The sequence below is a fragment of the Pipistrellus kuhlii genome, unplaced genomic scaffold (genome assembly GCF_014108245.1).
Source record: "Pipistrellus kuhlii isolate mPipKuh1 unplaced genomic scaffold, mPipKuh1.p scaffold_m20_p_7, whole genome shotgun sequence".
In the NCBI taxonomy this organism is placed as follows: Eukaryota; Metazoa; Chordata; class Mammalia; order Chiroptera; family Vespertilionidae; genus Pipistrellus; species Pipistrellus kuhlii.
The window spans coordinates 16,107,473-16,120,017 of NW_023425573.1; the positions used below are offsets into that span (position 1 = coordinate 16,107,473).

Below are 12,545 nucleotides of genomic sequence, written 5' to 3' on the forward strand. Positions count from 1 at the left end.
ACTCTCTATCCCTCTCTCTTCCTCTCTGTAAAAAATCAATAAAATATATATATTTTTTAAATGATGATCCTTTAAAAAAAGAAGAAAGAGGAGGAGGAAGAAGAGGAGGAGGAGGAGGAGGAGGAGGAGGGAGAGGAGGAGGAAAGAAAGGAAAGCGTGTGCTTAGAAGTGAAAAACAGGTTGTCTATTGGGAAGAGCTTCCGCCCTCCAAACACCTTTAGCAAGTAGACCTATGGGGAGCTCATGGCTCCCTTTTAAAGCCTAATATTTTTTAGAATGTTCTGAATATTTCTTATTTTAGGGCAAAGTTTTCCAACATTTCTACCCAAAGGCCTTCCTCCCAGGGTGTGGAGCAGCTCACGACTATTCCTGCCCACACGCTGCACACAGCCTGTTTGGACGCAGCCAGCACCCGCTGTGGGTGCTGCGGGGCCGCTCGAAGGCCACCTCGTGTCTGCGAGGTCAGCTTTCCCGTGGCTGATGTGGAAGAAGGGGAGGGAGACGGGGACATTCCTTCACGTGAAGGCTCTGCTTGAAAGTTGTGTTTTACAGACAGAAGTTCAATCTTCTTTGTTTACAAGAAAACATTCTATTCCACTGGAATTTTTACATATATATATATATATATATATATATATATATATTCAAATTGGTTTAAATAATTTAGATATAAATTATCCAGCTCTAAACCGATGTAAAATAAATTTACCAAGGTTGGTAATGTCATCATTTTAAGCAAATTGTCAAATCTAATGTATTTTTTTAAAATGTTTTTGTTGGTTTTAGAGAGAGGAAGAGCGAAGGATAGAAATATCATTGAAGCATCACTGAGCCCAGTCACCTTCTGGTTCATAGGTTGATGCTCAACCACTGTGCCACACTGGCCGGACTCAAATCTAATGTTTTTTATTTTTTATTATATTTTGAATTTATCAAAGATGATATAACACTTATGCATCCACCACTTAGTTTTAATAAATGAACATTTTATCATACTTTCTTTTGATCTTTTCTAAGATAAATAACATTAAGAAAAACATAAAAGATAACATTACAGATAAAATTAAGGCACCCTCCTTCGTTAATCATGTTCCCCATCTTTTCTTTCCAAAGTTAGGATACGGAATCACTATGAATATTTTTATTATAATTTTTGTCATTATTCCAATAATGAAATTTATGATAACATGTGACAGTATGTATTAAATTTTATTTTAGTGGCATTTTAAATTAGTAAAAAAGGAAGAATGGTGTAATCATAAACGGAGATCATTTGATCCAGCTTTAAATTGAATAGAATTAGTTCCTGCCAGAATAATTGAGTCAGTGCTTATTTTTATGAACTATAACAGCATAAACTTGTGTTGTTATCAGTGTAGAAAAAGCATGTCACAAAAACACAGAATTAATTCCATAAGGAAATGTTTTAAGTATACAAACGTCATCTTATTTTCCTACCTTTATATCCTAAGAGCAATAAAATGGATTGAAGCTTGTTGGACAGATATTGTGTTGTTCCATGTGCCACCCATGATTCATTCACACATACACACCCCACACACCCCCATACACACACACACACACACACACACAAACACACACACACACACACATTGCTGAGCTCTGAGCTCCCTGAGAGCCAAGACATAAAGGACAACATATCAGGTCTGAAGCTCACATTATCTAACCAAAGGAAGTAAGCCAGATCATTGAGTAAGACCACATTTTCCCCTGAAAAAAATGATCATGACTATCCCTACAGAAAAACGAATAAAAGTTAAGCAAATCAAAATGACCTATACAGTGGAATGGGCAATATTTTTAAAATAGCCACTTTTCCTCATTGCAGAGCCGTTTTCCATCTACTGTTCCATACGTCGTGTGGATAAATCCAAGGGTGTGATGTTAAACTGAGGCTTTGTGGGCAGCCTAGACTGTGATGCTGCTCAGAACGTTTACGCTTGAAAGGTCTTTGTCAAAGGAAAGCCTGCCAGTGGGTCAGTTGGTGAAACATGAACATGAAGGCACTCCGCTGGGTGTGGCAGTCCCACCGCTGGGCCCAAAGGGGAACACGTGACCAGAGAAGAGATTGAGGATTGAGTCTATTGAATGGGACCCCCCACTGCCCCCAATTTATTATGGGTTGTTTTTTTTCCCCCATCCAGCTACTAATGGTGGGGCTTCCATGCTTTCTGACTTGGTGGTGTATTAAGGCCCATCTAGACAGGGCGACCTCCCGTTAGTGATCACAGTCACCCTCCATTGTTAGAAGTGTTCTCCAGCCCAGTGAGCAAGAGCCTACACATGATGCTGGGGAGGGATTGTTGTTTCAAGCTGCTTTAAACAACGCATATGAGGAGAATAGTTGTTTGCTGTAAATGCAGCTGCTTCCAAAAGGAAAAAGAAATCCAGAGAAAATGCAGCTGTGGTACATGAGGCAGATTCTGCCTCTGTATCCAGGACGCTGAAGAAGCCCTGGCACCAGAAGTAGCTGCTGCGCTGGTGTCTTAGGTCAATCAGGCCAGCCGGGCGCTGGTACAAGGAGCAGCCCTCTGTTGCCTATAGGAAAAGTGCTGCCACGGTCGGGAGGGAGCCCCGTTTGCCCCCCTTTCAGCAGCAGAGGAAGAAATCATTGCGCCCCTGAGCCCGCCGCTCCCTTCTCATTCTCCTCCTTGGCACACAGCACAGGGCAGGAAGAGAGCAGGAAAGGGCAGAGAAGGAAGCACGGTGGGACATGTTTTCCTCAGCAGCTGGCTGTGCTGTGCCTTCCTATCAGGTCTCTGAGCCCTGCTGGTGCTCCCTTTTCTTTCTCATGTGAATGCCTCACTCCTGCTGGCCTGGGAGTCCCTTGCTGATGGCAGTAGCCTGGTGACTGCTCACCATGCCCACCCTCCACCACCAGCTTACTCATCCCAGAACACCCCTTCCATCATGTGACCTTCTCCATCACCCCGTGCTCAGAGAGCTCTCAGAACTCCCCATTGCCTAGAACAGTGGTCGGCAAACTGCGGCTCGTGAGCCACATGTGGGTCTTTGGCCCCTTGAGTATGGCTCTTCCACAAAATAGCATGGCCTGGGCGAGTCTGTTTTGAAGACGTGGCGTTAGAAGAAGTTTAAGTTTAAAAATATGGCTCTCCAAAGGAATTTCAATCATTGTCCTGTTGATATTTGGCTCTGTTAACTAATGAGTTTGCCTACCACTGGGCTAGAAGGCAAGGCCACTCCTTGGACCGGCATCAAGGCCCTCTGCAGTCTGGAGTGCTGCAGGCCTCCACTCTTCTGACGGGAAGAGCTGACTCCAATCAGACGGATCCATGCGCGGCCGCACAGCACTGTGTGCACTGTCTCCTCCACACATCTCCCCTGTCGCTCACCTCACCACGATTCTGCTCAGGCCTCCCCATCCTCGTTCTGTCTCCATCGTCCCCCCTATCTTGTGAGCATAAACCTGAGAGTCATGCAGGGGAGCTGCGTGCCTGGCACAGAGGAGCCCTCCTTTCTCACCACTCGCTCTTGGTTTACTTGGTGAATTGGTTGTGCCAGCTGCTGTGCCCCTGCTGTTTTCGAGTCCGTGCATTTAATGACCTGTCCCCATCACCACACAGGTACCATGTGAGGAAGGCATTTCACTGCATGTCCCTGGAGCATGTGCATTAAATAAGAATATTAAGTAAAGGGTGCGGCTGGAGCCAGACTAGCTGAAGTTTCTCCGTAGACTATGCATGTCACCTGCCTTGGAAAACGCTAAGGGACTTGTGTAAAATGCCAATTTCTGCGTCCTGCCCAGAACTATTGCATTGCACTCTCTCATGGCAAATCTCACCCATAGTGAGTGTGGGAGTGCCTGAGACGTAGAGGGTGAGGGCATCCCCTGTAATGAACAGCTGCACCCCAGCATCACGGTGGCATGATGAACAGCTGCACTCCCCTGGGCCTCACCTAGTGCTCCTTGGCGAGAGCATGGGCCCAGGGTGAAATACTCCACCAAGGCTGGGTCTGCGTCCAGGATTGGAAACCACTGAATCAAATGTTATTAATGATCAGCATTGATTGGGTAATTACAGCTTCTCAGAGACTTTGTTAAGCAATCAGTGTGTCAGTTTCCCTGTGTTTGGGACGTTAAGGAACTAGTCCAAGGCCATTCAGCTAGTATATGATTGACCCTCAATTAGACACGGGTCTGATACCAAATTCCAAGCTCCAGTCACATTCCCATCTACCCGTGTCATTGTGTTAGACATTATTTCAATACTAGAGGCCGGGTTCATAAATATTCATGCACTGGGAGGGAGTGGGGAGTGGCCTCAGCCTGGCCCACACCTTCTTGCAGTCCAGGAGCCCTTGGTGGATGCCTGACTGATGGCTTAGGACCGCTCCCCGTGAGGAGTGGGCCTAAGCTGCAGTCTGGCCTCCTCTGCAGGAGGTGACCAGCAGGGCGATGGGAGGGGAGAAGCGGGGAAGGGGAAGGACAGCACCGGCTGGGAGTCCCTCCCTGATCGCCCTTCCACCACCACCCGTTGCCACCAGTCCTGTCCCCTCTCTTTGCCTGCTGGCTGGCACCAGCCTTGGCTGGCCTGGCATCACCAGCTCGCCAGCCCCACTCCCTGCTGACCAGTCGTTCCACTGTTTGGTCGATTTACATATTAGGCTTTTATTATATAAGGATATGACCGTCAGTAGCTTCCCCAGGCATGGTTCTCCCTGTTCAGTATGTGATTCTGGTTTTGGAAGTTCCGTGTGTCTCTTCCCCTGCCGGCGGAAGGGTTTCCCAGCTCTGTTTTCCTTCCTGTAGATACCCAGTGAGTGGCTATTTGTTGTCCTGGGCCTTGCCCCAGTATTCCCAAGAACTTTCTATCTAAGTAGGCCAATTGCTATGCTTTTCCTCCTTATGAAGAGGTAGGTATTAATGGCAGCTAAACATTTTCCATGTCCAAGATACTAGTAAGCCAAGACCCCCCTGGTAAAGCTCACTGCAGTCCTGGGTCACATGTCTGGAGAAGGGCATTGTTTTCCTTAGGTTTCAAAGCTACCAGTAAAAGGGCTGCCCTTCTCCCGTGCATATTCCCAAACTCACAAATGACCGAGTAACAACATGGGAAACTTACTAGTCTACCTCTCAGCCCGTGCTTTCACATGCTTTGCATAGGGGATTTAAGTTTTCAGTGGGTTTTCACATCTCATTTTCCCCTCACCGGTCACAGTTAATCCTGAGTTGCCGTCTCTTTACAGATAAAATGCTGTAATCACGTTCCATCAACAGGAGTGGTGTGGGAGTTAATGAGTAAATGGGCCAAAATTATCACAAGAGTCTTGAGTGGAAGGTGCCCTGTTTTTGCTGTTATTAATGGGAGGCAGCTCCTCCATTGCGGGTCTGATGGAGAGCACAGGCAGCAGCCCTGACCTCACTGACCGGCCGCACCAGAGCGGGTCTGCCCCTTCCCCAGGGCCAGGCGCCAGGGAAACATCCAGCCCAGGGCCAGGGCCGGAATTCAGAGTGGACCCCGGGCTTGGGGGAGGAATGAGTGACAGACCTGCCTGATAAAGGGAACAACATCTAGTGACGTGAGCGGGCAACCACAAACCAGACGTATGAGTTGGTGATTTACTGCCTGGCGGCATTAGCAGCCGTACCCAGACTCAGCCAGGGATGAGCTGTTCCTATATAGTCGAGAAAAGCCTACTTAAGTCACTGAAGAATACGTTTGAAAGAGCCATTTAATCAGGGCAGGGAACTCAGTTAAGTCAAGCCCCCTGCCCACGTATTCATGAGGTAATTATAAATGTCTGTAAGGTGTCTTAGACGCCACCTTCCACTTCCTATAATTTAGATTGTTCACTCCATCAGGTGATCTTTTAACATGATTGCATGTTTCTTTTCTTTCTTACGATTCAGAGAGCAGAGGTTTTCAGTCCATATTAATTTTCTTCGAGGGATCTTAAGGGGCTCTATTTCCACAGAGACCCCTAAAATTATTATTTTCAAATGAGAGTTATTCTTTTTTCTCCATAGCCTAGAAGATAAGAAATCTATGTAACCGCAGTGCCAAAATATCAAAAGACTGAGATAGGTTGAAAAGAGAAGAAGAAAATGCGCCAAAAAAAAAAAAAAAAAAAAAAAAAAAAAAATCCCTAAAGCCACCATGCAGTCCAAAGCCTAACAAATCCCTGGCTCACATAAATACTGTGACACGCTGTAATTAACTAGTGACTCCTCTCAGAATGAATAATAATGCAATTATTTGCCAAAGGCACTGACGAAGGGATCGTTTCTGTGTTTTAAAAATGCCTGCCTTTCATTTCTGTAGGAAGAGGAAAAAAAACAACAACACAAACCCTGGATTAATTTGCATAATTATGAAAACTACACAAATTAATCCAGGGTGACCTACAGTGTCACCATCACACTATATGATAATTCTGTCACTTTTTTTTTTTAATCAGGGCCTTATAGTTTTTAGTGGTTTGAGGTAGCAATAAACTAAGTCACTGCCATGTTTAAATTATATCGGTTCCCCGAATCTGCATCACAAAATATAAATAATAGCCCAGCCCGGCAAACCCATCTTTTCACAGTTGGAGTTCAATGCCATGGAGCTACGGAAGGCCAGTGCTGCTTCCTTTGTGTGGCCACAAAGCAGAGGAGGCAGGGCCTTCGCTCCCCCAGGCCGCCTCTCCTCCAGGGATCCCCTGCCCTTAGCGCAGAGTCGGGGAGGGTGTATGAGCATGGGACCACCTCTCTCCGTGTGTGAATGTCTAGGACAAGGACCGTTTCTTTAGCTCCACCAGCCGCCCGCCATTCTGAATTAGGTATGATAATTAAGTCAACAAGCATTTATTGAAAACCTGCTCTGACGCGCTGTACCAGGTACCAGGAAATCGACATGAAAAAGCCATGCTGTTGGTGAGAAGGTTGTAGAAAAGTCAAGATATAAACTAGCAAATAGAACCGTTAGCAATGCAGTGAATGCCACCAAGGAGCCCATTTAAATATGCACACACACACAGACACAGTCCTTCTCTTATACAAGCACACAAAACCCCTCTGTCTGTGAACATGGGTTTCTACAAATTCCGACTCTTGCGGAGTTCTTGATCCCATTTCAAGCAACAGCGTGATCCCATAGGTGTGGCCACCTGGCACCGTCACCGCTAAGGCAGGAAGCCAGTCCTCCATGACGAGCATGTAGAGACGGTCACCTGTATCCCAGCTCACTGGCCCTGAACAGAGTGTAAACAGCCAGAGTTCCTAAAGCAGTTCTCTTGCCCCCAAAGAGGGAAGAGTATCCGCCCCTTTCCCGCGGGCCTCTTTAGCAGAGGGCCAGATCTTTGTGATATGGTGATCTGCAGGAGGATACTCTGAGAAACACTGGGGTGCAGACACCCCCCCCTCTCCATCAGCAAATCAATGGGATTCAGCCCCGATTCCCAGGAGGTGAGATCTCTGCCAGGGGTGACCACCTGAGAATGCAGAATTCTAGGCTCCACCCCTGAAGCTTGCCTATGAATCAGTATATTTTATTTTATTTATTTATTTTTAATATATTTTCTTGAGTTTTTTACAGAGAGGAACGGAGAGGAATAGAAAGTTAGAAACATTGATGAGAGAGAAACATGGACCAGCTGCCCCCTGCACACCCCCTACTGAGGATGTGCCTGCAACCAAGGTACATGCCCTTGGTCAGAAGTGAACTGGGAACTTTCAGTCCCCAGTCCAACGCTATATCCACAGAGCTATACTGGTTAGGGCATGAATCAGTATATTTTAAAGTTTTCTGGAAAATTCTAACACACACTCCATGGCAAGAGGAAAGGGCTGGGTTTTGCTTTAAACATCCAGAGAGGGTCCTCACTCCACATTGACTATCTCTCTGACTTTATAGAATGTCAGCGGTCTGTAAAAAGCTGTAGTGTTGATGAAATAATGCCAAGTATGCAAAGAGCCTGGCAGGTAGCGAGCTGTGTGCTTTTATCAGTACAGTCTGTGCCCCGCTCTAAGGAAGATACACAGAAGTAAAATATGTGCTTCACCACTTTGAGGAGCACATATCCTATTTAGAAATATATTATGACTATTGGTAAAAATGTTAAAGATGAGTTCATATTTGAAGAGAGTAAATATTTGAAGGCCAAAACAACACAACATTCTGAGTAACAAAGTACATTGTACAATACAGGGAATTATAAGAACATAGAAAAAAAATCATTAGAATCTTGCTTTAAAAAATTCTTCTAATTCAGATGGCCTACTTCTCATTCTTTCACCCCATTTGTATTTATACTAAGAAACATACTAAAATTATGAGAGATAATCAACTTACTATGTAAAAGTGAACTAGAAAAAGAACAGGGGATCTGGGGAAGGGGCCAAGAGGTAGGCCTCGGTGGGCTTATGGAGCCCCCAACACATTATGCAGAGTTGTTTGTGGGTATTTCTGAGGAGAGATCCACACCTTTCGTTTGATTCTCCAGGGTCTGGCGGCCCCCCAACATGTTAAGGATCACGGAGGATTCCGGGTTAGAACTTCTGATTGCATTCCATAGTCTCCTTGTTTGCTTCCGGTTAAATGTCACCGGCACCTTTCCCTCCGGCTCTCCCCACCCAGCACCCCCAGGAGGGACCAGCAGAGGGGTTCGCTGAAGGAGACGCACAGCGCTGGCAGGGCTGCTCAGCCTGTGTGGCTGCTGCAGGCTCAGGGTCAAGGTCTTGTGCAGGCTTGCGAAGTCCCCGCTGCCGGAATCCACTGACGGTTCCTTTCTGAGTTTTCCCTGTGTATCTGTCACCCATGGCTCCATCGTTTGAAATGGTTGTGATTGGTTCTTTTTTTGTATCAGGTAGAAAGTTCCTTCCCTGGAAGGAAACACTTCCGTTTGGCCAACTTACTGTTTGCCAACCTCGCCATTCTTCCACGTGGTGGTGTGCTTACAACGTGGTAGTGTCCCCATTGACGTGACGTGTTTTGCTCTCTCTCCCCTTAGGTGTGTGTGCAACATTGACTGTTCTCAAACCAACTTCAACCCCCTCTGCGCCTCCGATGGGAAGTCCTACGATAACGCCTGTCAGATCAAGGAGGCGTCGTGTCAGAAACAGGAGAAAATCGAAGTCCTGTCTCTGGGTCGATGTCAAGGTAATGTTCATACTAAAATTCATCTCAAAGTCCCTGGCTGGTTTGGCTCAGTGGATAGAGCTTCGGCCTGAAGGGCCCCGGGTTTGATTCCCAGTCAAGGGCACATGCCCCACCCATATGGGCTCCATTCCCAATAGCAGGCATGAAGGCAGCAGCCAATCAATGATTCTCTCTCATCATTGATGTTTCCGTCTCTCTCTCCCTCTCCCTTCCTCTCTGAAATCAATAAAAATATTTTTAAAAATTCATTTCAAAGGATGTTTTAGTCTTTGCATAGAAATGAAAAGTGAAGAAAGCTTCTTATTATGCAGCTGTTTCATTCCAAAAGGCAGTTCTGATGTGTAATGGCTAGTAGAGTCGACTGTAGTGTTTGTGCTGATTATAAGCTTAAGGGCCTGTGGACAGAGGCCCATATCTTTGTCTAATGGGACTGTACCGTCACCAGGCCATAAACACAGAAACACAAGAGCCAGTTTTCAGAAGGTGACAGGCATTCTCCCTGCAGAGGACAAAAAGAAAGTCAAAATCATTTTAGCAAAGAATCTTTGAAATTAAAAGTAAAAAATACTACTCATATATTGATTTAATAGAAATATCTCAAGTACATTTTTAAGGCAGAATGTTCTATTTTATTTCTTGTTCAGAAATATTTTGTTAATTTTTGACTTATTTTTTTTACCCAAATTATCTTAGTTATATTGATAACCTTCTCCTTGCCTTAAAATTTAGAAAACTGGTATCATTCTGTTATTCGCTCTCAAACTGAAACTGACATTGTCAATCTGTCTTTATATCATGGTTGCTTAGAAGTGTAGTTGTAAAAATACCTTAATTGCAATGAAAGTGCTATGGGGTGGCGGGGGGAGTAATATAAAGTTGACATTAGATGTTAAGAAATAGTTAACCAATCTTTATTGCTAATTTTTTAACACAGACAATACAACTACAACTACTAAATCTGAAGATGGACATTATGCAAGAACAGATTATGCAGGTAAGTAACATTTTCTAAGACAAGACGTGAGCATGGCTATAGATAGTCCTGAGGATTCATTGTTCACCATTGGTCCTGAGTTTTATGTTGCAGTGTTTCTGAAGTGCTAGGTCTATTCTTGCTTTATTCAATCTTTCAATAGGCAAGAGTGAATTTTTTGAAGTAAAGAAGACCCTTTTTTTTTTTTTTTTTTTTTTTGCCAGAGTTAAAGCAATTGTCAAAAATGTCAGTAAGATATAATTAACTTGTTTTGACAGTGCAAATGGTACAAATGACAAAACATTCATCAAATTAATGGGTATCCGTGGAAATTAATGCCATTTTTGGCAGTATATTGTAATGAATGCAAATGTTCTCGTTTGAATTTTCATAAAAGTCAACAATAAAAATGTTTGCTAGGCTCTGAAAAAGCTGGAAATAAGGGACAGCCATAAATAGTAATGCAGGCTGCCTCTATTCAGAAGGGAAGTTAAAAAGGTATGTATAATTTGTTTTTAAAAATAATAAATTTCTTTAATTTACTTAGAAAGTTAAATGCATCTTCTGACACAATGCAAAATTACAAAGCATATTATATAAAAATGTAAATTTTACTTAGCAATTTTAAGGATATAATTTTAAGGAATATTTCTACCAAATATAATTTTCCTAGGTTGTAAAATAATTTCTAGATATTCAAATGGGACTAAACAGATCCTTGAATTTTATACAGAACTCAGGATTAAAAATATAAAAATGGAATCATTGAAGTTGATTACAATATGTGGATTTTTTAAAATATTTTTTCACTTAGCTATTAAGAACTTATAACTAGATTTATGGCTAATATTCAATAAAAAAGGCTATTATTATTGCTTCTTTTTATGATTTGCTAAAGCTTTATTATACCTTACAGAGCTATTATTAAGAACTGGTGAAAGAAAGCATTTTGTAATTTGCTTTCAAAACTATACACAAGTAAAGTGGATTTTTATAATGTTTTTTTTTAATGTTGACACTATTTCAGATGTCCTCATACATTTCAAACTATGCACTATCATTCTTTTTGAAATTGCATTTCCTTTAACAATGTTCCTGATGTTATATTTATATACAAAGTCAATCTTGATGAAACTGAAAAAAAAATGGTCAATCATATATATTACTTACAGATACTTCAGACCTTTTAGAATTTAAAAATAGTAAGACTTCTTTTAAATTTTTTTATTTTTATCTAAGTTTTTGAACATGTAAATAAAACTTTAGAATTGTCATAGGCAGTGATACATAGAAAAACGTTAGTTGTACTATTGTATAGCTGTTCCCACAGTGTCCAGGAGAGATAGTAATAAGTGTTCCTTGAAAAGAATTGTTCATGATCAGTACTTTGGGGAAGGGCACAGATAAACAAATTATTTTTTTTTTTTTTGCCCAGGATTCCTCACAACTCCTATGTATACCATAAACTTTTTAAGAGAGATGCATCCTTTATTATTTCTTTATTTACTCTTTTTTTTATTATGGAGAATTTCTAATCAGCACAAAACACAAACAAATGTAGGCTGGAGAGTATGGTGAACCCACATGCACTCAAACTCATAGCACCAGCCCATGCATGGCTCTCCAATCCTTATTCCCACTTTTATCATTTTTCCCACTTTAAAAATATGTGGAAGTGAATATCAGAAATGGCATCATTTCATCCACAAATACTTTAACCTGCATCTTTAAAAGATCAATCCTTTTGTAAGCAATATTTTAATGTCATCACACCCAAAATATTTATGAATATATCTTTATAATACATAACTTTTATCAAATGTGTATAATGAATAACACTTTTTTAAAATAGTTTATTGATGTTTAGAGAGAGGGAGATGGAGAGAGAAACACTCAGGTGAGAGCACATCTATAGACTCTGTCCTGCATGCCTCCTACCGGGAATCAAGCCGGCAGGTAGGGCTTGTGCCCTGACCAGGAATCGAAACTCCTGATGCCCAACTTAGCCACACTGGCCAGGGCAATTTTTGGTGTGTGGCAAGTTTTACAGTAGCAGTGTTCCCAAGAATGCATTTTAGAATATGCTGATCTACAGGAAAATATTAAAAGTAATAAAGGATAATAATAGAAAACTAAGTTCTGAGGCTAATAATACATATTTTATACTTTAAATGAAATAAAATTGTATTTCTATAGCTTTATTACTTACAATAACTATATCTTTACAGTGTTATAAGCCACCACTTGGCACATTTAATTTTACTGTAGCCTAAATTAATTCTAAATTTTATAAGGATCTTATTTCCATTCCAGGAGTAGCTTACTACCTGTGCTTAAAATACTTTAGTACATGTTTTGAAAACTAATTCATATGAGGAGGAAATGTTCAAAATTTAATGTTCTATGAATATTTCCCCAATTACCCATCTATCATTAGACTCAGAGGA

General features: G+C 42.3%; 1 protein-coding gene across 1 annotated transcript in view; it reads left to right on the forward strand.

Annotated features, from left to right (window-relative positions):
- TMEFF2 (transmembrane protein with EGF like and two follistatin like domains 2) overlaps positions 1-12,545 on the forward strand; it is a 227,671-nt gene that overhangs the window by 168,470 nt on the left and 46,656 nt on the right. The window contains exons 6-7 of the mRNA XM_036421949.2: positions 8,977-9,125; positions 10,060-10,119. Of these exons, the coding sequence (XP_036277842.1) occupies positions 8,977-9,125; positions 10,060-10,119 (209 nt within the window). The remainder of the gene's footprint in view (positions 1-8,976; positions 9,126-10,059; positions 10,120-12,545) is intronic.